The 23,535-nt window shown below is 39.9% G+C and overlaps 1 protein-coding gene across 1 annotated transcript in view; it reads left to right on the forward strand.

Annotated features, from left to right (window-relative positions):
• TMEM45A (transmembrane protein 45A) overlaps positions 1–9,635 on the forward strand; it is a 71,311-nt gene extending 61,676 nt beyond the window's left edge. The window contains exon 6 of the mRNA XM_053706063.1: positions 8,474–9,635. Within this exon, the coding sequence (XP_053562038.1) occupies positions 8,474–8,567 (94 nt within the window). The 3' untranslated portion in view covers positions 8,568–9,635. The remainder of the gene's footprint in view (positions 1–8,473) is intronic.
• Positions 9,636–23,535: the final 13,900 nt, after the last annotated feature.

A 23,535-nucleotide genomic window follows, 5' to 3' on the forward strand; every position in this document is an offset into this window, starting at 1 on the left:
CGCAAGCTCCTGGCCGTTTCATCAGTATTAATCTGATGAAACGACCAGGAGCTTGCGGCCGAGAAACGCGTTTTAAGCTCATTAATAAATAACGACTGTATTTTACCCAGAGAATTTTTGCACCTTTATTCCTGTCTCCTGGAGGGTTTTGCCATTGCTTCTCACATACGGCTCACTGTTGACAGCTCTCACGGAGCTATTTGGGTCATCCTGAAGCCGCACTGTTTGTATTACACGCTCACATACAGACACACATATGCACACACTCATACATACTCACATACAGACACACATATGCACACACTCATACACACACATATGCACACACTCATACACACACACATGCACACACTCATAAACACACTCATACACACACACATACGCACACACATATGCACACACTCATTCACACACACACATGTACAAACTCACACAAACACACACACATACATGTACACACTCATACACACAAACACACTTGCACACACTCATGCACATGCACACACTCACACTCATACACACACATGCACACACTCACACAAACACACAAACATACTCACACTCATGCACATGCACACACTCATACACACACATGCATACACTCATACAAACGCACACACATGCACACACTCATACACACACATGCACACACTCATACAAAAACACTCATGCATGCACTCATACAAAAACACATGCACGCTCATACACACACACACTAATACAAACACACATGCACACACTCATACACATTCACACACACATGCAAGCACTCATACACACAAACACATGCTAGCACTCACATAAACACACATGCTTTACAAAAACATTTTACGCAATTCAATAACAGTACAAAACAATACAATAATTTGATTAGGGAGTTTAATTTTGGAAGGTACATACTTATTCACATTGGAACTATATATATATAATCTCAGCATGAAAGGATAAAGCAGTATAATTGTTGTAGAAAGTCCCTTAATGACAGTCTTCAAGAGGCTTCTAGGCATGCGGAAATAGCACGGTCTTGTCACTGAGATATGTGCTGTTATACCCCTAGAAGCGCAACAAGGTACATCAGCTGAAGTTAATGGATTAAATGCATACTTTCTAAGTCTTATATGTGTAATCATTTTAATTTTAAAGGGACTGAAACCCCAAATTTTTCTTTCATGATTCAGATAAAGAATACAATTTTTAACAACTTTTCAATTTACTTCAATTATTTAATTTGCTTCCTTTTCTTCTTATCCTTTGCTTAAAGGTTTATCTAGGAAAGCTCAGGAGCAGCAAAGAGCCTAGGTTCTAGCTGCTGATTTGTTGCTGCATATATATATATATACTGCTTGTCATTGGCTGTCCTATGTGTTCAGTCAGCAACCAGTAGTGCATTGCTGCTCATTCAACAAAGCATAGAAAGAGAAACAAAGAAAATTTGATAATAGGAGTAAATTAAAAAATTGCTTAAAATTGCATGCTCCATCTGAATCATGAAAGAAAAAAATGTGCGTTTCATATCCCTTTAATGTTTTATTTTACTAAACCAAAAATTCAACATTTCCTGACACATTCTATTGGCCTCACAAAAAGATTATTTACAGATCTTTTATTAAATGTCTAATTATAATTTCACATAACCTATGTTCTGCTCCAAGAATACCCATGTTACGAACTTCACATTAATGTGTTAACCTAACCTTTATATAATTTGTTTAGCTTGATAAAGGATTAAGGCACTCTGCTCAAAAGCAACATTTCTGCTAGTGGGAGGTCTATGGTGTGTGAGGGAGAATTTGGGTGGGGCACAAATGTGTTCTGTGGGTGGAGCTATGACTGGAAGGGGCATATTTGCAGCTGTACTGTGGGGGTTGGGCCTAGGTAGGGTTGTACAGACTGTGGGGGCTACTTATCAAGCCGTCTACTTTTCTGGCTTCGCCGGCCCAATACGTCCGCCTAAGCTCGCCTACCTTCGCCGCCGCGGACCTTGAATACGTTCGCCTAAGTTATCAAATAAAGCTGTCAAAAAGCCGCGGGGCGATGAGCAGCGGACTGTGACAGTTATCACTCATCCGATCTCGCTGCCCTTCGGCTTTTTCCCAGCTTTATTGCTAGCCTGTCACTAAGCACTCACACTAAATTACACTGTTCTACCCCCTATACCGGCGCCCCCGGAGCCCCCCGCAACTAAATAAAGTTACTAACCCCTAAACCGCCGCTCCTAGACCCCGCCGCAAGTCTTATAAATGTATTAACCCCTAAACCGCCGCTCCTAGACCCCGCCGCAAGTCTTATAAATGTATTAACCCCTAAACCGCCGCTCCTAGACCCCGCCGCAAGTCTTATAAATGTATTAACCCCTAAACCGCCGCTCCTAGACCCCGCCGCAAGTCTTATAAATGTATTAACCCCTAAACCTAAGTCTAACCCTAACCATAACGCCCCCCTAACTTAAATATTAATTAAATAAATCTAAATAAATTAACTCTTATTAACTAAATGAATCCTATTTAAAACTAAATACTTACCTTTAAAATAAACCCTAATATAGCTACAATATAAATAATAATTATATTCTAGCTATCTTAGGATTTTTTTTTATTTTACAGGTACCTTTCAATTTATTTTAACCATGTACAATAGCTATTAAATAGTTATTAACTATTTAATAGCTTACCTAGCTAAAATAAAGAGAAATGTACCTGTGAAATAAATCCTAACCTAAGTTACAATTACACCTAACACTACACTATACTTTAATAAATTATTCCTATTTAAAAATAAATACTTACCTGTAAAATAAACCCTAAGATAGCTACAATGTAATTAATAATTATATTATAGCTATCTTAGGATTTATATTTATTTTACAGGTAACTTTGTATTTATTTTAGCTAGTTAGAATAGTTATTAAATAGTTATTAACTATTTAATAACTACCTAGCTAAAAGAAATACAAAATTACCTGTAAAATAAATCCTAACTTAAGTTACAATTAAACCTAATACTACACTATCATTAAATTAACTAAATAAACTACCTACAAATAACTACAATGAAATACAATTACATAAACTAACTAAAGTACAAAAAATAAAAAAAGCTAAGTTACAAAAAATAAAAAATTAAGTTACAAACATGTTAAAAATATTACAACAATTTTAAGCTACTTACACCTAATCTAAGCCCCCTAATAAAATAACAAACCCCCCCAAAATAAAAAAAATCCCTACCCTATTCTAAATTACATAAATTTCAAAGCTCTTTTACCTTACCAGCCCTTAAAAGGGCCATTTGTGGGGGCATGCCCCAAAAAGTTCAGCTCTTTTGCCTGTAAAATAAAAATACAACCCCCCCCCCAACATTAAAACCCACCACCCACATACCCCTAATCTAACCCAAACCCCCCTTACAAAAACCTAACACTAATCCCCTGAAGATCATCCTACCTTGAGTCGTCTTCACTCAGCCGAGCCACCGATGGAACTGAAGAGGACATCCGGAGCGGAAGAAGTTAATCCTCCAAGCGGCGCTGAAGAAGTCTTCGATCCGGCCGATGTCATCTTCAAAGAGGCGCTGAAGAGGTCTTCTATCCGGGCGAAGTCATCTTCCAAGCCGGGTCTTCAATCTTCCTTCCGCCGACGCGGAACCACCTTCTTCACCGACGGACTACGACGAATGATGGCTCCTTTAAGGGACGTCATCCAAGATGGCGTCCCCTCAATTCCGATTGGCTGATAGGATTCTATCAGCCAATCGGAATTAAGGTAGGAAAATCTGATTGGCTGATGGAATCAGCCAATCAGATTGAGCTCGCATTCTATTGGCTGTTCCGATCAGCCAATAGAATGCGAGCTCAATCTGATTGGCTGATTGGATCAGCCAATCGGATTGAACTTGAATATGATTGGCTGATTCCATCAGCCAATCAGATTTTCCTACCTTAATTCCGATTGGCTGATAGAATCCTATCAGCCAATCGGAATTGAGGGGACGCCATCTTGGATGACGTCCCTTAAAGGAGCCGTCATTCGTCGTAGTCCGTCGGTGAAGAAGGTGGTTCCGCGTCGGCGGAAGGAAGATTGAAGACCCGGCTTGGAAGATGACTTCGCCCGGATAGAAGACCTCTTCAGCGCCTCTTTGAAGATGACATCGGCCGGATCGAAGACTTCTTCAGCGCCGCCTGGATGATGACTTCATCGGATGGAAGATTTCTTCAGCGCCGCTTGGAGGATTAACTTCTTCCGCTCCGGATGTCCTCTTCAGTTCCATCGGTGGCTCGGCTGAGTGAAGACGACTCAAGGTAGGATGATCTTCAGGGGATTAGTGTTAGGTTTTTGTAAGGGTGGTTTGGGTTAGATTAGGGGTATGTGGGTGGTGGGTTTTAATGTTGGGGGGGGGGTTGTATTTTTATTTTACAGGCAAAAGAGCTGAACTTTTTGGGGCATGCCCCCACAAATGGCCCTTTTAAGGGCTGGTAAGGTAAAAGAGCTTTGAAATTTATGTAATTTAGAATAGGGTAGGGATTTTTTTTATTTTGGGGGGGTTTGTTATTTTATTAGGGGGCTTAGATTAGGTGTAAGTAGCTTAAAATTGTTGTAATATTTTTAACATGTTTGTAACTTAATTTTTTATTTTTTGTAACTTAGATTTTTTTATTTTTTGTACTTTAGTTAGTTTATGTAATTGTATTTCATTGTAGTTCTTTGTAGGTAGTTTATTTAGTTAATTTAATGATAGTGTAGTATTAGGTTTAATAGTAACTTAAGTTAGGATTTATTTTACAGGTAATTTTGTATTTCTTTTAGCTAGGTAGTTATTAAATAGTTACTAACTATTTAATAACTATTCTAACTAGCTAAAATAAATACAAAGTTACCTGTAAAATAAATATAAATCCTAAGATAGCTATAATATAATTATTAATTACATTGTAGCTATCTTAGGGTTTATTTTACAGGTAAGTATTTATTTTTAAATAGGAATAATTTATTAAAGTATAGTGTAGTGTTAGGTGTAATTGTAACTTAGGTTAGGATTTATTTCACAGGTACATTTCTCTTTATTTTAGCTAGGTAAGCTATTAAATAGTTAATAACTATTTAATAGCTATTGTACATGGTTAAAATAAATTGAAAGGTACCTGTAAAATAAAAAAAAATCCTAAGATAGCTAGAATATAATTATTATTTATATTGTAGCTATATTAGGGTTTATTTTAAAGGTAAGTATTTAGTTTTAAATAGGATTCATTTAGTTAATAAGAGTTAATTTATTTAGATTTATTTAATTAATATTTAAGTTAGGGGGCGTTAGGGTTAGGGTTAGGTTTAGGGGTTAATCATTTTATTACAGTGGCGGCGGCGTAGTGGGGGGCAGGATAGGGGTTAATAAATTTATTATAGGTGGCGACGGTGTAGGGGGGGCAGATTAGGGGTTAATAAATGTATTATAGGTGGCGACGGTGTAGGGGGGGCAGGATAGGGGTTAATACATTTAATATAGGTTGCGGCGGGTTCAGGGAGCGGCGGGTTAGGGGTTAATACATTTATTATAGTTGCGGTGGGCTCCGGGAGCGGCGGTTTAGGGGGTAATAACTTTATTTAGTTGCGGCGGTGTAGGGGGGGTCAGATTAGTGGTGTTTAGACTCGGGGTACATGTTAGGGTGTTAGGTGTAGACAGCTCCCATAGAAATCAATGGGATGTCTGTCAGCAGCGAACTTGTACTTTCGCTATGGTCAGACTCCCATTGATTCCTATGGGATCCGCCGCCTCCAGGCTGGCGCTTTGAAAACCAGGTACGCTGGGCCGTAAAAGTGCCGAGCGTACCTGCTAGTTTTTTGATAGCTAGCAAAAGTAGTGAGAATGTGCCGCACTTGTGTGCGGAACATCTGGAGTGACGTAAGAATCGATCTGTGTCGGACTGAGTCCGGCGGATCGAAGCTGACGTCACAAAATTCTACTTTTGCCGGTCTCGAGCCTTTGATAACTAAGGCGTATCAGCCTCGCCACAAATACGCTGCGGAATACGCAGCGTATTTGAGGTTGACGGCTTGATAACTACCCCCCTGTGGGTGAAGTTTGGGACATTTGCACTAAAAGGCAAGCTCAAGGGGGGATAGTGGGGCAGAGCTCCCAGTATGTGGGATAGTTGGAAGCACTGGCATGGGAATAGGCTTGCAGAGAAAGCTCCCTTTCTATAAACATAAAGAATGCCCTTAGCATCACACTATACAGAATAACTCAGAAAATACTGATTTTCAATGATAAATTGTTTAAAATGAGATCCCAATACACACAAAACAACAGTATCAGGGCCCTATTTCCACATAACTAATGACACCTTTACTTACAACCCATATGGCATTTATAAGGTCAAGCTGGATATCAATGAAACCTTGACCTGAACCTTAGAAATGCCATATGGGTTGCAAGTAAAGGTGTCATTAGTTATATATTTTCCTTTTTCACATGTGCTTTGCTGTTGTGGGACACAATCAGATAAGTGGAGGCAAAATTGAAATTTAAAGGAAAATTAAAACCCGAAATGTCTTTTGTAATTCAGACAGAGTATAGTATATAGTTTTTTTTTAAAGTTTCCAATTTACTTCTATTATTTGCTTCTTTCATCAAGTTTCTTTCCATGATATCCTTTGTTGAAGAGAATCCTAGCTAGGTGTCTGAAGCATTACATGGCAGGGATTATTGCCGCCATCTAGGGCTCTTACAAATGGATAACATTAATAAAAAACTGCTGCCATATAGTTCTCTAGACACATGCATGCTCCTGAGCTTATATCCTGCTTTTCAAAGAAAATGTAATAATATAAGTAAATTAGAAAGCGCTCCATAACAAATGGAGCGCTAATTTATTGTGCGCCCGTAAAATGGGCAAATTTGCCCGTTTACGGGTGCACGATAAATAACCAGCCATTGCAAGTGGCTGGTTATTGCTACTGCGAGCTCGCGGCAGCAATTAGCGCTCCGAAAATTAACCAGAGAACAGATCTCCGGTTCATTTTTAAACTTTGCCCTAATTGCCCCCAAACTTAAGTGATAGGTTCCATTTTGAATAAAAAAATATATAGCATCTTTAATTTGTTTAAAAAAAATAATTGCACAAAGCAGTTTTTAGGGGTTAAAGTGTGCGGGTGTGGGGTGTTCGCATCTTGGGTCACCTGTAATACCAGTGCCAAATTGTGTGCAATTTGCGCTCCACTCGTAATCTGGCCCTTAAACGGACAGTAAACTCTAAAAAGAAAATAACAAGCCATACAAATATTTACTTAAAAAACAATCTGACTTACTTCCTCACTTTTTAAAAATAAGAACAACATATCTTTACCCAGCACACATAGACAAACAAACACACTCACTTTGTACAAAGGGGGGATGAAACTAAAATGGTTCTTTCATGATTCAGAGTGTGTTATACATTTTCAAGAACACTAGATGGCAGCAGTGTTTTCTCAATCTGCTTCTCTATAGTGCACCATACATACACATACTTATTATTTATCTCTTCAACACAGATTATTATGAGAACTAAACAAATTTAATAATAGAAGTAAATTGGAAATGTTTTGGCTTTGTTGTTCCTTTAAGGGGCATATATGTGTATAGTGCAGAAAATGTTACCAAATTATATATATATGTTACGGGTAAAGTCTGAAATCCGGGTAATCCTAGGATTACCCGGGTAGAGCTGACATTACCCAAGCAGCTCTGGGTAAAGCCTGAAGTAATGTAATTCCTCCATCTTCACTATTTTTTTTCCTCTGCCTGGGGAGTTGAAGGAAGGTGCACCGCCAATCCTCTGGCATCCACTACAAGTGAACCTTGGGGTATGAGTTTTACTAGGGAGGCAACCCCCCCCCCCCTTTTGAACCCTCCAGGCGGATGCAAAACAGATAGTGAAGCTGTGTGAATTACAGTGCATTGTATATATGTTTGATGTAGTGACTCAATGTGCTCTGAGGAGATTTATCATGTTACATCAGGCTTTACCCAGAGCCGCTTGGGTAATGCTTGGATTACCCAATTTTGGACTTTACCCACAACATATACAGTATATAGATAGATAGATAGATAGATAGATAGATAGATAGATAGATAGATAGATAGAATCCTCTGAATACAAGGACAGAGAAAAAACTAAACCATTTTTGTTTTGGGGATTTTTTTGTTTGCCTTTTTGGAATGAACTTGGTTTACATTGTTTACAAATTACATTAAAGTATTGGCATCCCATGATTTGTTATTTAATGTCCATTTCATTGAATTGGGAACACACAGGATTCCCATGCAACATAACTGCAGAGCAAACCTGCCCTTTATTTATTTTTTTGTGAAACCTGAAATATTATTGAGTTAAAGTGAAATGTCTTTGCACCATGTTGAGCAGGAGGTCTATTAGATCGCTACAGGCAGTAATAGCCTGTCTTTTCTGTTAGTAATGACAACTTGATTACTTTTCCAGGGTAGTTCATTCGAAGTTGAAGTGTACTCAGCCCAGGGAAATGGAATTACTGAAATCACATGAGCGAGAGCAAGAGTCAGAAGATGAAATCTAGCAGAGATTTCCTTTCACCTCTGTCCTTTGTGGTTATGTATTGTTTACTTTCCAAACCTGTACTGTATCATTACTGTTCCAGATGCAATAGCAGTAATATAAGGATTGATGCATGACTATGTATACAAGAAATGCATTCATATGATGTCTGTGAATTACAAATGTATTATTATTATTATTATTTGTTAAAAAAAAAAATCCACAGCTTTATAAATCTAGGTTAGTTTCATTATTAATCAAAATGAAACATTGCATTTGATTGTACTCCTTTAAAGGGACAATAAGCACCTTGATCATTTTATATTAAAGGGACATGAAACCCCAACATTTTCTTACATGATTCAGATAAAGAACACAATTTTAAACAACATTCCAATTTACTTCTAATATTTAGTTTTCTTCCTTCTCTTGTTATCCTGTGCTGAAAGGTTTATCTAGGAAAGCTCAGGAACAGCAAAGAACCTAGGTTTTAGCTATTGATTGGTGGCTGCATAAATATATACCGATTTTCATTGGCTCATCCATTTGTTCAGTCAGCAACCAGAAGTGCATTACTGCTCATTTAACAAAGCATACCAAGAGAACGAAGGAACATTGATAATAGGAGCAAATTAGAAAGTTGCTTAAAATTACATGTTCTGTCTGAATCATGAAAAAAAATGGGTTTCATATCTCTTTAATGGTTTAGTTATACATAGTGAAACAACTTTGCAATAGACATTCTTTATTTATTACGTCCCCTTTCTATGTAATATAGCGCAGATTTTTTTTTAACATTTTTACACTGCAGACTCCTCAAGATCAACCCTGCTACATATATGTCACTGATTAGCTTTAGCTAAAGACAACTGCAAAACAATGCACTTTATACTAACATTATGACAATCATCAGCGGTTGCCGCAACTGTAGACGGAGAGACCGATAAGGAGAAAGTACACAGATTCCAGGTGAGACGTAGTTAGCAGCTCTTCACTAGCAGTGCGGTGCCTCAGAATGGCGATGGGAACCAATACGCCAACATGAAAAACAGGAGAGCAAGCATCTGAGCACTCAAGGGGGTAAAATTAAAAATGTATGTTCTTTATTGAGAAAAGTTTAAAAGATGCATGAATATGCAAGAAAGCAAGGATGGCTGTCCTGACGCGTTTCACGCCCCCTAGTGGCGCTTAGTCATAGGTTCCTATGACTAAGCACCACTAGGGGGTGCAAAACGCGTCAGGACAGCCACCCTTGCTTTCTTGCATATTCATGCATCTTTTAAACTTTTCTCAATAAAGAACATACATTTTTCATTTTACCCCCTTGAGTGCTCAGATACTTGCTCTCTTGTTTAACATTATGACAGTGGCTAGCCTTGTTGTCTGCAGACTCAGTCGTGGATTGGCTTCTCCAAAAAGGCAAGCGGTCGGTGGAGTTTGACTGTTGAAAAACAACTGCAGTAAACAAGATTATAGTTTGTTTTAAAAAAATGTTTAGTCTTGGGCGCCATGTTATTCTATTGCAAGATAATTGAAATGTCTTGTAAATACAAGGTGTTTACTATTCCTTTAATTATTATTTCAACATGCTGTTTGGTTGTGGATATAAAATGGATTATATGGGTATTTTCTATAGGACTAATGCAGCATGATGTATATGATATACTGGATTATAAAAGTAGTGAAGGAATTCTTTTAAAAAGCATTTTACTGCAATGCAATAAAAAGCTAAAATAACTGCTTACAAAGACCAAATTAAACTGGTTGTATGTTATATTAGATGTAGTTTAATTGTTTTTGTATTTGTTGTTTTATATGTTCAAATTATGTGTAATTTTTTTGACAAAATACAGATTTAAATTTTTTTTTATTCAACATTTCATTTATATGCTTGAGTACAATCCTAATAGACATTTGACTGTATTTTAATCACCAGCACATTGGAAAATCTCTGTATCTAAATGAGCTAATAATTATTACATGTATGTGTCATTGAGGTGTATGATTTAATGTGCCTTTAAAAGTTGTAGAAATTTCTTTGAGGAACTTGTGTACTTTAAAGGGACATTCACAACACTTTGAGATTGTAAAATGTTTAATTATGTGTGGTAAAATAACTTACATACTTTTAATACACTTTAATTATTTATTTTGTCCTCATTTCCTGTAATTTTATTCTGAAAATTGTAAGCTTTCTAGTTCCTGTTCAAAATGGAAGTGCATACTCCAGACTTAACATAGCTATATTACACACTGTCATTGGTTGCACACTCTAGCGATCCATTTATAACTGTCCCTGATTGGCCTCAGCAGAGAAGGAAACCTTGGTTACAACATAACAGTGCCTACTGCTTTATGGATACTAAACGTTCCTCTTATTTTTTTAATATTTAAAGGGACATAAAACCCCAATTTATTTTATGTAATTATTTAGATAGAGAGCATCATTTAAACAACTTTACAATTTACTTCTGTTATCAAATCTGCTTGATTATCTTTGTATGATTTGTTAAAAAAGCAGCAATGGTCTACTGGGAGCTAGCTGAACACAATGGATGAGTCAATAACAAGAGGCATATGTGTGCAACTACCAGTCAGTAACTAGTTCCCAGTAGTACATTGTTGCTCCTGAGCCTACCTAGGTATACTTTTCAACAAATGATACCAAAAGAACAAAGCAATACATGGGACAGTTGTTTAAAACTGCATGCTCTAGTTGAATAACAAAAGTTACATTATTACTTTACTGTCCCTTTAAGCAACTAATCGAATAACTACATTTGCATTTTATTGTCAGATACATTTTTTAATTCTTTATTCTATTTAGCATTATTAAGTGCTTGATGTCTCTTTAAAGGCATTTGGAATATACAGTATTTTACAATTGTTTCACAAGCACCTCCCTTTAAATGGCTTTAAACTGCTGGGTGCAACTTCAACAAATTGCTTACTACTCTCATGCTATTGTTTTTTTCTCCTGTACGTGTTTGACCTGATACAGGTGCTGGCTTGTAAAGCTCTGCACTTTCACACTGGGCACCACCATCTTGATGCTTACATATTCTTGTACTCTGTGATAGAATTGGTGAACATTTACCCATCAGTGATGTTGCCTTTTAACAGCTGTATAGAGTGTTTCTGAGTGAGAGGATTACATTTTATGCATACATTAAATGTTATCTGTCAGTCTATCTACCTATCTATCTATCTATCTATCTATCTATCTTCTATCTATCCTCATTAATAATATAGAGAAAAGTGGCCACTTGATAAAAATGTAAATCTCCCACTCTGTATCATGCACGCTACCCCATAGTGCTTAATACAGCTGTCATAGAGCCAGCAACGCCTCCTGTCTATGAATATGCACCACATCTGTCACAGTGTGAGAATACCTGAGCTACAAGATGGTGGCACCCAGTATGAAGATATGAAACTTGTCTAGCTAGCACCACTAAGGGGTTAAAATGAGAGAACGACTTTGAAAAGATCTTTAGGCACAGGTGAAGTGGTAACCCTACTATTGTAGATGTGCCCAGCAGCTTAATCTCCCTATACAGACGTCCAATATTTATTAAATATATTTTTATCTAAAAGAAGTGCATGGTTTATTTTAATTTAAATGACAAATATGTATTTGGCATTTAAGTGATAAATAATGCCAACATAATTTATTTAGATATTTATTGTTCTGTGTTTAGCAATAATATTCAAATGAGACTAAATTAGATTTTTGGTTTTGTAAACCAGTAAGAGGTGCTCAGATTATGCCTTATAGTTCCCACTGAGGATGTGCAGCGTTTTTTAGTTCACTTTTGCCTTTCTAAAAAGGGAGCTTTCTGAAATATATCAGTCTAAATCCCTACAACGTGACAGTTCAGCCTTAAACCTGAGCCTTTTTGGAAGTAAATCAGTCTAAAAACATTAAGAGCCAGATTACAAGTTGAACGCAAAATATTGCTTCCACGAAAGCGATATTTGCTCTCAACTGAGTAATACCAGTGCACGCAAATATGCTCTGGTATTAGAAGCAAAGTCAATTTTCCATTGCACGGAAGCATTGCGCTAATGAGAGGCTCCAATGGAAGCCTCTTTCTGTTCTGATCTCTGGTTAATTTTCTCAGTGCTAATTGCTACCGCGAACTTGCGGTAGCAATAACCAGCCACTTGTAATAGCTGGTTATTTATAATGCACCAGCAAAATTGGGGGGTGCAATAAATTAGCGCTCCATTTGTATTCTAGCCCTAAACATACAGTCTGCTAAACAATACTTCTGTGAGAAAGTGAAACAACTGTCCCCAATATCTTTTTTGCCTTTATTTTATGTTTGTTTACATCTTACCATCACCATATGAGAAGCAAGGTCTAGTTTGTATTACTGTTGTAAAAAAGTGTAAACTGGTGGTAACATAAAACCATCCCATAGAGGCCGATTTATCAAGCTCCGTTTGACCACTGCTAAAGACCACTGCTCCATAACCCTGTCCACCTGCTCTGATGAGGCGGACAGGAATCGCCACAATTCAACCCGATCGAATATGATCGGGTTGATTGACACCTCCCTGCTGGCAGCCAATTGCTGGTGCGATGCTGAATATGGAGAGCGTATTGCTCTCCGCATTCAGCGAGGTCTTGAGGACCTGATCCGAACTGTCGGATCAGGTCCACAAGACCTTTCATAATTCTTCCTCATAGACTTTAATAAAGATACTTGATACCACCATAAATAAAAAGAGAGAAGCGCTCAAACTGGGAAAGAACAATAGCATAATAGCTTGTTCTATGGCTAGTTACCACCCAAGAAGCAGCCCCTTTTCGGTCAACATGTGCCTTTCACAGAGAACTTTCCTGAAGCATATCAGTCTGATCCTGACTTCACAGTACAGTCCAGCCCTGAAATACCAGGCAATCTCTCTCTGAACGAGAGAAACAGTAAAACCCCAGACATACGTTTCGGCCTATTATGGGCCTCGTCAGTGAGGTGCAGCCATATCCCTCTAGGCACACTTAGCAACGGGTCCACGTCTGGATTCCTGCATAACACTTATGGAGACATCCCTAAGTGTCATAATTTGCATAAATAAAAAGAGAGAAGCGCTCAACCTGGGAACGAACAATAGCATAATAGCTTGTTCTATGGCTAGTTACCACCCAAGAAGCAGCCCTCTTTTTATTTATGCAAATTATGACACTTAGGGAGTCTCCCTAAATGTGATGCAGGAATGGAGACGTGGACCCGTTGCTCAGTGTGGCTAGAGGGCTATGGCTGCACCTCACTGACAAGGCCCACAATAGGCCGACACGTACCTCTGAGGTTTTGCTGTTTCTCTCGTTCAGAGAGGGATTGCCTGGTATTTCGGTGCTGGACTGTACTGTGAAGTCAGGATTAGACTGATATGCTTCAGGAAAGTTCTTCTCTGTGAAAGGCACATGTTGAGCAAAAAGAGGCTGCTTCTTGGGTGGTGTGACAGACCCTTCTGTCAGGACTGAAAGAGTTAACTGTGTTTAGCTTTAAGAATCTAATTTCTAAAGACAGGTTTTCTGGCCTCAGCTATTGTGTGCTATAATTACATTTAAGTAATAAACAGGCCATTGTTTAATTTTTCAGTGACCTTTTCCTAAGGTTTGCATTTCCGGTTCACCCCGAGGACGCCATAGCTGCGATTACCTTCTCACCTTCACATTGTTTAATCACCCTCAGAGAACAGACGCTAGGTGATAAGACAAGCCAAATGTGTTTAAGTTGTTATCTGCCTAAGTAAAGTATTTAAGTAATATAATTCTATTGTATCATGTCAAGGGCGCTTCTCCCTTTTATCTAATGTACAACATTCTTTCAACCCCCATCTGAGGGGGGGTCAAAAACCTGTATAAATCTGTGTGCTGCCTTCAAATAAAGTTGTCATTCTGTTTTAAACCGGAAACTGGCTGGGTTGTGAATTGCTGATTGTCTATGCAGGACATTGTTCATCTGGGGTTAACCCTTGGTACACAGTTGGTACCGTAACATTGGTGGCAAGCGACGGGAGAATCCTTATCGCCCAGAAGAGCAACTACACAAGCCAGTAACCTCAGGAAGAGGGGGATTATTACAATACTGACTAAGATGGAAAGAGTACCAGGGACAGAAGGAACCAATGGGCCCAGCATATCAGACAGAACCCCTGAAGAAGCACGCTTTGATCGGGCGGTTAAAATAAGACTGGCACATTATGGCCCCAACCCATCTGCGGAAATTATCGACCGGGTCATAGCAGCTGTGGAGGCCAACCTACTTCGCCAAAGCGGCGCTGCAGCAAACCCAGTGGAAAAGAGAAAAGTAAATTTTGCAGCTTTTAAAAACTTCCTGGAAACAGAAGGAGAGATTGATGGGTACCTTGCGGATTTTGAGAGGCAATGTGCACTACACAAGGTACCCGCAGAGGACTGGGTCATGATATTATCCGGAAAATTATCCGGCCGGGCCAGTGAGGCTTTTCGGGCCATTCCAGATGAGGAAGTCGGGGATTATAATACTGTAAAAGAGGCTCTGCTCTCCAGGTATGCGGTTACACCGGAGGCATACCGGAGGCGGTTCAGAGACACTGTTAAATTAGCTGGTGATTCCTACCTTGAGTGGGCATGTAAGGTGCACCGCACAGCAGCTCACTGGATAGCGGGGTGCCAAGCCGTATCTGGGGAAGAGGTGCTGCAGCTATTCCTGTTGGAACATTGCTTCGACAAGTTACCCGCAGGAGTTCGAGAGTGGGTTCGGGACCGTAAACCCTCCACCCTGCATGAAGCGGCTCGCTTGGCAGATGAGTATACGGATGCCCGCAAACTGGACACTGCTACCACTAAGCCCCCTGCCAGAGTGGAGTACAGACCCCCAGTCACCCCAGCACCTTCCAGTTACCAACCCCCAACGCACCGCTATACCACACGGTCTCGGGCCACGAACTACCCTCAGAGAGCCCGGTTCAATTCGCGGGGCTACTCACAACCTATTCGGTGCTTTGGATGTAAGCAACTAGGGCACAAAAGACCAGAGTGTCCCCTAAATGCAGCGAACCAAGCACAGTCCTGGAGAAGACCCGCCGGCAGAATCCCACGTAACCCTCAGCCTGCGGCCCGCTACGTAGAGGCGCAAGAATGCTGGGGCATACTACATGAGGCAGACCTTGTGCAAGCTGCCCACCGGAATAACCGGCAACTGGTTAAAGTGAATGGGAAGGAGGTCAGTGGTCTACGGGATACTGGTGCTACCATGACCTTGCTTCGAAAGAACTTGGTGTCTGAGAAACAGCACACAGGAGACACTGTGGCTGTGAGGGTAGCAGGGGGCACTGTGTTCCGCCTACCTGTTGCCAGGGTGCATTTGGATTGGGGAGGGGGCGCTAGACCTGTGAATGTGGGGGTCATGAAGGATTTACCAGCTGATGTTCTCCTTGGAAATACCTTGGTCCCCCTTGTTTCTGCCTATGCTCCCATGGGTCCCGCTGATGTTAACCCTGTGACTACCCGTGCTCAGATCCGTGCAGCAGAGACTGACCCCCCTGCTGCTAAGCCCCAGGACGCTGAGCTCAGTAAATCTCTATCCGCTATTGATATGTGGGAGTCACGTTACAATGCGCTGATGAAGGAGAAGAGTCACGTAGAGGATAAAATGGTCACGTTAAATAATCATGTAACAGTGCTAGCGGGAGAGAAGAGTAGTGCAGAGGAAAAAGCACGTTTAGAACAGGAATCTCTGCTAGACAAGCTGCACCGACAGACTGCAGAAAACACCAGCTTGAGAGTGGAACATGAAACATTAAGGACAAACTTAGTGACACTGGAGGAGAAGCTGACGCTGGCTCATAGGGAGGTGCAGCAACTCAAGGGCACCCTATGTCAGTATGAAGGGATTGTGGATACCTATAAAGAGCAGGTACAAAAACCACGTAAAGAAGCCGATGATATTTTGAAGGACTGTTTAGCCCTAGTCGGGGCACTGAAGAGGTTGAACCCTTATTTATACAGACAGGGATTCTCTCTCATAACGGGAATACAGATGGATTGTCCCAGCAAACTGACATGCCTACCACCTCCTAGTCCGGTCATCCCCAGGTTGACCCGCAAAAGGGTCAAGCCGGGTCTGCCGGAGTGTTCCACAAGGGGGGAGCTATGTGACAGACCCTTCTGTCAGGACTGAAAGAGTTAACTGTGTTTAGCTTTAAGAATCTAATTTCTAAAGACAGGTTTTCTGGCCTCAGCTATTGTGTGCTATAATTACATTTAAGTAATAAACAGGCCATTGTTTAATTTTTCAGTGACCTTTTCCTAAGGTTTGCATTTCCGGTTCACCCCGAGGACGCCATAGCTGCGATTACCTTCTCACCTTCACATTGTTTAATCACCCTCAGAGAACAGACGCTAGGTGATAAGACAAGCCAAATGTGTTTAAGTTGTTATCTGCCTAAGTAAAGTATTTAAGTAATATAATTCTATTGTATCATGTCAAGGGCGCTTCTCCCTTTTATCTAATGTACAACATTCTTTCAACCCCCATCTGAGGGGGGGTCAAAAACCTGTATAAATCTGTGTGCTGCCTTCAAATAAAGTTGTCATTCTGTTTTAAACCGGAAACTGGCTGGGTTGTGAATTGCTGATTGTCTATGCAGGACATTGTTCATCTGGGGTTAACCCTTGGTACACAGTTGGTACCGTAACAGGTGGTAACTAGCCATAGAACAAGCTATTATTCTATTGTTCGTTCCCAGGTTGAGCTTCTCTCTTTTTATTTATGCAAATAATGACACTTAGGGAAGTCTCCCTAAGTGTGATGCTAGAATCCAGACGTGGACCAGTTGCTCAGTGTGCCTAGTGGGATATGGCTGCACCTCACTGATGAGGCCCACAATAGGCCGAAACGTATGTCTGAGGTTTTGCTGTTTCTCTTGTTCAGAGAGGGATTGCCTGGTATTTTGGTGCTGGACTGTACTGTGAAATCAGGATCAGACTGATATGCTTCAGGAAAGTTCTTCTCTGTGAAAGGCACATGTTGAGCAAAAAGAGGCTGCTTCTTGGGTGGTAACTAGCCATAGAACAAGCTATTATTCTATTGTTCATTCACAGGTTGAGTGCTTCTCTCTTTTTATTTATTACTTGATACCACCAGTTTACACAGTTTACAAAAGCAATGGAAACTAGACCTTAGTATGTAATATAGTGTATTGTGTAATTAGTATCTTGGATGTGAAAACTTAATATAACATAGCAAGGGCTTCTGCACATCTCAGTACATTCTTTTATGATTTCTAAATAATTCTAAATGATTAATATAAAAAAGGCAGAATCATTATTATTTTTATGAAGGACAATATTGTAAAAAAACACTATACTATGTGGTGTTTCTGAGCTCTTTAAATAAATGTATACATACTATGTGAAAAATGTACTTATTTAACATGTCGTGATGCGCCTTTAAGTTAGAGAAAAGCTCAGGACCATTAAAAGAAATAATAATAACATATACAGTAAAGTATATAATCACAACATCCTGTAAATAGGACTGTAGAAATATATATACTGACAATGCCTATAAATTATAGGTACTGTATTTTAATTCAGTTACCTTACAAACAAATCCTACACTGAAATGGATAATTTCACCTGGAAGATTCCGTTCAAATAATTTTCCTTCAGACATTTCTTAGTGTATTGCTGTATATTTATTCTCAGTTAATAGTTGATCTGTTATATGGCAATATTAATATGGCATATACTATTTACACATTTTATATGATTGCAAAATAAAAAACAAAATTCATAAATGTGTGTGGAGTTTTATGTGTATGAATGAACATATTTGTAATATTTTTAGGTGGTGAGGTGATGTCATTATGTAAATCCATTGAAACATACAGTATATAGCGCAAAATATTTTTCAGCTTTGGTTGTGAAGATATTTTGTTGTCTGGCTCTGGTAGTGAAATTATGCCACCCAAACTCTCCGTCCACTACAATTTAAATGCAGCCCTAACAGTGCATTAAATTATCCTAAATGTAAAAAAGATACAGACACCAGAAAATGTTTATTGATCCAGAGACCTCTAAAAACATACTAACAGAGAAACATAAATGGGGATATGCCAGAGGCACTACATGACACTTTTGGGGGGTTAATGTAAACTGGTATTGAGAAGGCACAGTGTACCTGGCACACTCAAAGATTACTGTAAAATGGTACTGAGAAGACACACCGTACCTGGCTCACTCAGGGATTACTGTAAAATGGTACTAAGAAGACACACCGTACCTGGCTCACTCAGGGATTACTGTAAAATGGTACTAAGAAGACACACCGTACCTGGCTCACTCAGGGATTACTGTAAAATGGTACTAAGAAGACACACCGTACCTGGCTCACTCAGGGATTACTGTAAAATAGTACTAAGAAGACACACCGTGCCTGGCTCACTCAGGGATTACTGTAAAATAGTACTAAGAAGACACACCATACCTGGCTCACTCAGGGATTACTGTAAAATGGTACTAAGAAGACACACCGTACCTGGCTCACTCAGGGATTACTGTAAAATGGTACTGAGAAGACACACCGTGCCTGGCTCACTCAGGGATTGCTGTAAAATAGTATTGAGAAGGCACACAGTACCTGGCACACTCATAGATTACTGTAAAATAGTATTTAGAAGGCACACTGTACCTGGCACACTCATAGATTACTGTAAAATAGTATTGAGAAGGCACACAGTACCTGGTACACTCAGGGATTACTGTAAAATGGTACTGAGAAGATGCACAGTACCTGGCTCACTCACAGATTACTGTAAAATGGTACTGAGAAGATGCACAGTACCTGGCTCACTCACAGATTACTGTAAAATGGTACTGAGAAGATGCACAGTACCTGGCTCACTCAGGGATTACTGTAAAATAGTATTTAGAAGGCACACTGTACCTGGCACACTCAGGGATTACTGTAAAATAGTATTGAGAAGGCACACAGTACCTGCACACTCAGGGATTAATGTAAAATAGTATTTAGAAGGCACACTGTACCTGGCACACTCAGGGATTACTGTAAAATAGTATTGAGAAGGCACACTGTACCTGGCACACTCAGGGATTACTGTAAAATAGTATTTAGAAGGCACACTGTACCTGGCACACTCAGGGATTACTGTAAAATAGTATTGAGAAGGCACACAGTACCTGGCACACTCAGGGATTACTGTAAAATAGTATTTAGAAGGCACACTGTACCTGGCACACTCAGGGATTACTGTAAAATAGTATTTAGAAGACACACTGTACCTGGCACACTCATAGATTACTGTAAAATAGTATTGAGAAGGCACACAGTACCCGGCACACTCAGGTATTACTGTAAAATGGTACTGAGAAGATGCACAGTACCTGGCTCACTCACAGATTACTATAAAATGGTACTGAGAAGATGCAGAGTACCTGGCTCACTCAGGGATTACTGTAAAATAGTATTTAGAAGGTACACTGTACCTGGCTCACTCAGGGATTACTGTAAAATAGTATTTAGAAGACACACTGTACCTGACACACTCATAGATTACTGTAAAATAGTATTGAGAAGGCACACAGTACCTGGCACACTCAGGGATTGATGTAAAATGGTATTGAGAAGGCACACAGTACCTGGCACACTCAGGGATTACTGTAAAATGGTATTGAGAAGGCACACAGTACCTGGCACACTCAGGGATTAATGTAAAATGGTATTGAGAAGGCACACAGTACCTGGCACACTCAGGGATTAATGTAAAATGGTATTGAGAAGGCACACAGTACCTGGCACACTCAGGGATTAATGTTAAATGGTATTGAGAAGGCACTATGTACCTGACACACTCAGAGATTACTGTAAAATGGTATTGAGAAGGCACACAGTACCTGGCATACTTGGGGATTACGGTAAAATGGTATTGACAAGGCACACAGTACCTGCCACACTCAGGGATTACTGTAAACTGGTATTAAAAAGGCACACTGTACTTGGCACACACAGGGATTACTGTAAAATGGTATTGAGAAGGCACACAGTATCTGGTACACTCAGGGATTACTGTAAAATGGTATTGAGAAGGCACACAGTACCTGGCACACTCAGGGATTACTGTAAAATGGTATTGAGAAGGCACACAGTATCTGGTACACTCAGGGATTACTGTAAAATAGTATTGAGAAGGCACACAGTACCTGGCACACTCAGGGATTACTGTAAACTGTTATTAAAAAGGCACACTGTACTTGGCACACACAGGGATTACTGTAAAATGGTATTGAGAAGGCACACAGTACCTGGCACACTCAGGGATTACTGTAAACTGGTATTAAAAAGGCACACTGTACCTGGCACACACAGGGATTCCTGTGAAATGGTATTGAGAGGATACACAGTACCTGACACACTCAGGGATTACTGTAAAATGGTATTGAGAAGGCACACAGTATCTGGTACACTCAGGGATTACTGTAAAATAGTATTGAGAAAGTACACTGTACCTGGCACACTCAGGGTTACTGTAAACTGGTATTGAGAAGGCACACTGTACCTGGGACACTCAGGGATTACTATAAAAAGGTATTGAGAAGGAGCACTGTATCGGGCACACTCAATGATTACTGTAAAATGGTATTGAGAAGGTGCACTGTACCTGGCACACTTGGTGATTACTGTAAAATGGTATTGAGAAGGCACACAGTACCTGGCACACTCAGGTATTACTGTAAAATGGTATTGAGAAGGTACACAGTACCTGGCACACTCAGGTATTACTGTAAAATGGTATTGAGAAGGTACACTGTACCTGGGACCCTCAATGATTACTGTAAAATGGTATTGAGAAGGTGCACTGTACCTGGCACACTTGGTGATTACTGTAAAATGGTATTGAGAAGGCACACAGTACCTGGCACACTCAGGTATTACTGTAAAATGGTATTGAGAAGGTACACTGTACCTGGGACCCTCAAGGATTACTGTAAAATGGTATCGAGAAGGCACACAGTACCTGACACACTTGGTGATTACTGTAAAATGGTATTGAGAAGGTGCACTGTACCTGCCACACTCAAGGATTACTGTAAAATTATATTGAGAGGATACACAGTACCTGGCACACTCAGGGATTACTGTAAAATGGTATTGAGAAGGTGCACTGTAACTGGCACACTCAGGGATTACTGTAAAATGGTATTGAGAAGGTGCACTGTAACTGGCACACTCAGGGATTACTGTAAAATTGTATTGAGAAGGCACACAGTACCTGGAACACTCATGGATTATTGTAAACTGGTATTGAGAAGGCACACAGTACCTGGCACACTCAGGGATTACTGTAAAATGGTATTGTGAAGGCACACTGTACCTGGCACATGTGGGGATTACTATAAAATGGTATTGAGAAGGCACATTGTACCTGGCACACTCATGGATTATTGTAAACTGGTATTGAGAAGGCACACAGTACCTGGCACACTCAGGGATTACTGTAAAATGGTATTGTGAAGGCACACTGTACCTGGCACATGTGGGGATTACTATAAAATGGTATTGAGAAGGCACATTGTACCTGGCACATTCGGGGATTACTGTAAACTGGTATTGAGAAGGCTCACTGTACCTGGCACACTCAGGGATTACTGTAAATGGTATTGAGAAGGCACACAGTACCTGGCATGCTCAAGGTTACTGTAAAATGATATTGAGAAGGCACACTGTACCTGGCACACAGGGATTATTGTAAAATGGTATTGAGAACGTACACTATACCTGGCACACTCAGGGATTACTGTAAAATGGTATTGAGTATTACAGTATTACAGTAAAGTGATATTTGCGCTAAACTGAGTAATAAGAGTGCGCGCTAATTAAGCATTGCGCTCACAAGAGCAAGCTTCCATAGGCTCCAATGGTAGCCTCGTCCTGATGCCGTCATACACGGCACAGAACCTAAAGGCAGCAAAGGGGGTAAGTAGCGCAGCAATCTTAAATATATATTATACACACATATGTGTATATGTATATATATATATATTTATGTATGTATGTATATTTGCATATGCACATATATTTACAGTGAACACACAGTTCCCATAGACTGCAAAGGCACCAGTTTTTTTTCCCTACGCCCCACACCAGCCACTTTTAACCCCTTAAAACTGCTGTATTTTTTTTATGAAAAAAGCTGGAACATGCTGTGGCCTTATGGTGAGCGACCTGCAGATCCGGAGCTCAAATTCTCAGGGGACTGGATCTGTTGCTCAACAATGTAGCTTGTAGCTGTACCAAAGTAAGGTAGGTGAGACACTGAGACCGGACAAGCTTCCCACTCTGGTACAGTTGTGAAGAGTCACTTAGGAAGTCCGGTTCCGACAAACAGTGTAGGCCCTGCCAGCCATCATACCGCTGGACTTAGTAGGCGATCCGACACTAGCCTTAAATCAAGATGAAGTAGTGGCAAGTACACTATGCCCTGAGAGTATATAGTGGACAGGATACAAAAGTTCCTCTCAAAATCACCTTAATCTCTATCTTTGAGTAGCACTATAGCCGGAGCTCAGTGATGGTGCAACTGATCGGCTCAGGTGCTGGCTCCGCCCCCATTTTTATTTTTTATTTTTTTTATTTTGAGTAAGGGTAGGTTATTTTATTTTGAGTAATGTTAGTTTTTTTAAGTAAATTTTTTTGTAATTGTTTATTATTTTTTAATGTAGTTAGTATTTTTTTATTTTATGTAAGTGTATTTTAATTCGGATTAAGTTAGGAGGTGTTAGGTTATGGGGCTTAGTTTTTAGTTAAATACTTTGCGTTGTGGGAGGTTGGCGTTTTAGGGGTTAATAGTTTTATTAGGTAGTTTGTGTTGTGGGGGATTGGCGGTTCAGGTGTTGGTGGTTTAGGGGTTAATATGTTTGTTAGGTAGTTTGCAAGGTTGGGGATGGCGGTTTAGGGGTTAATATCTTTATTAGG

Source organism: Bombina bombina, chromosome 3, assembly GCF_027579735.1.
Source record: "Bombina bombina isolate aBomBom1 chromosome 3, aBomBom1.pri, whole genome shotgun sequence".
Classification (NCBI taxonomy): domain Eukaryota; kingdom Metazoa; phylum Chordata; class Amphibia; order Anura; family Bombinatoridae; genus Bombina; species Bombina bombina.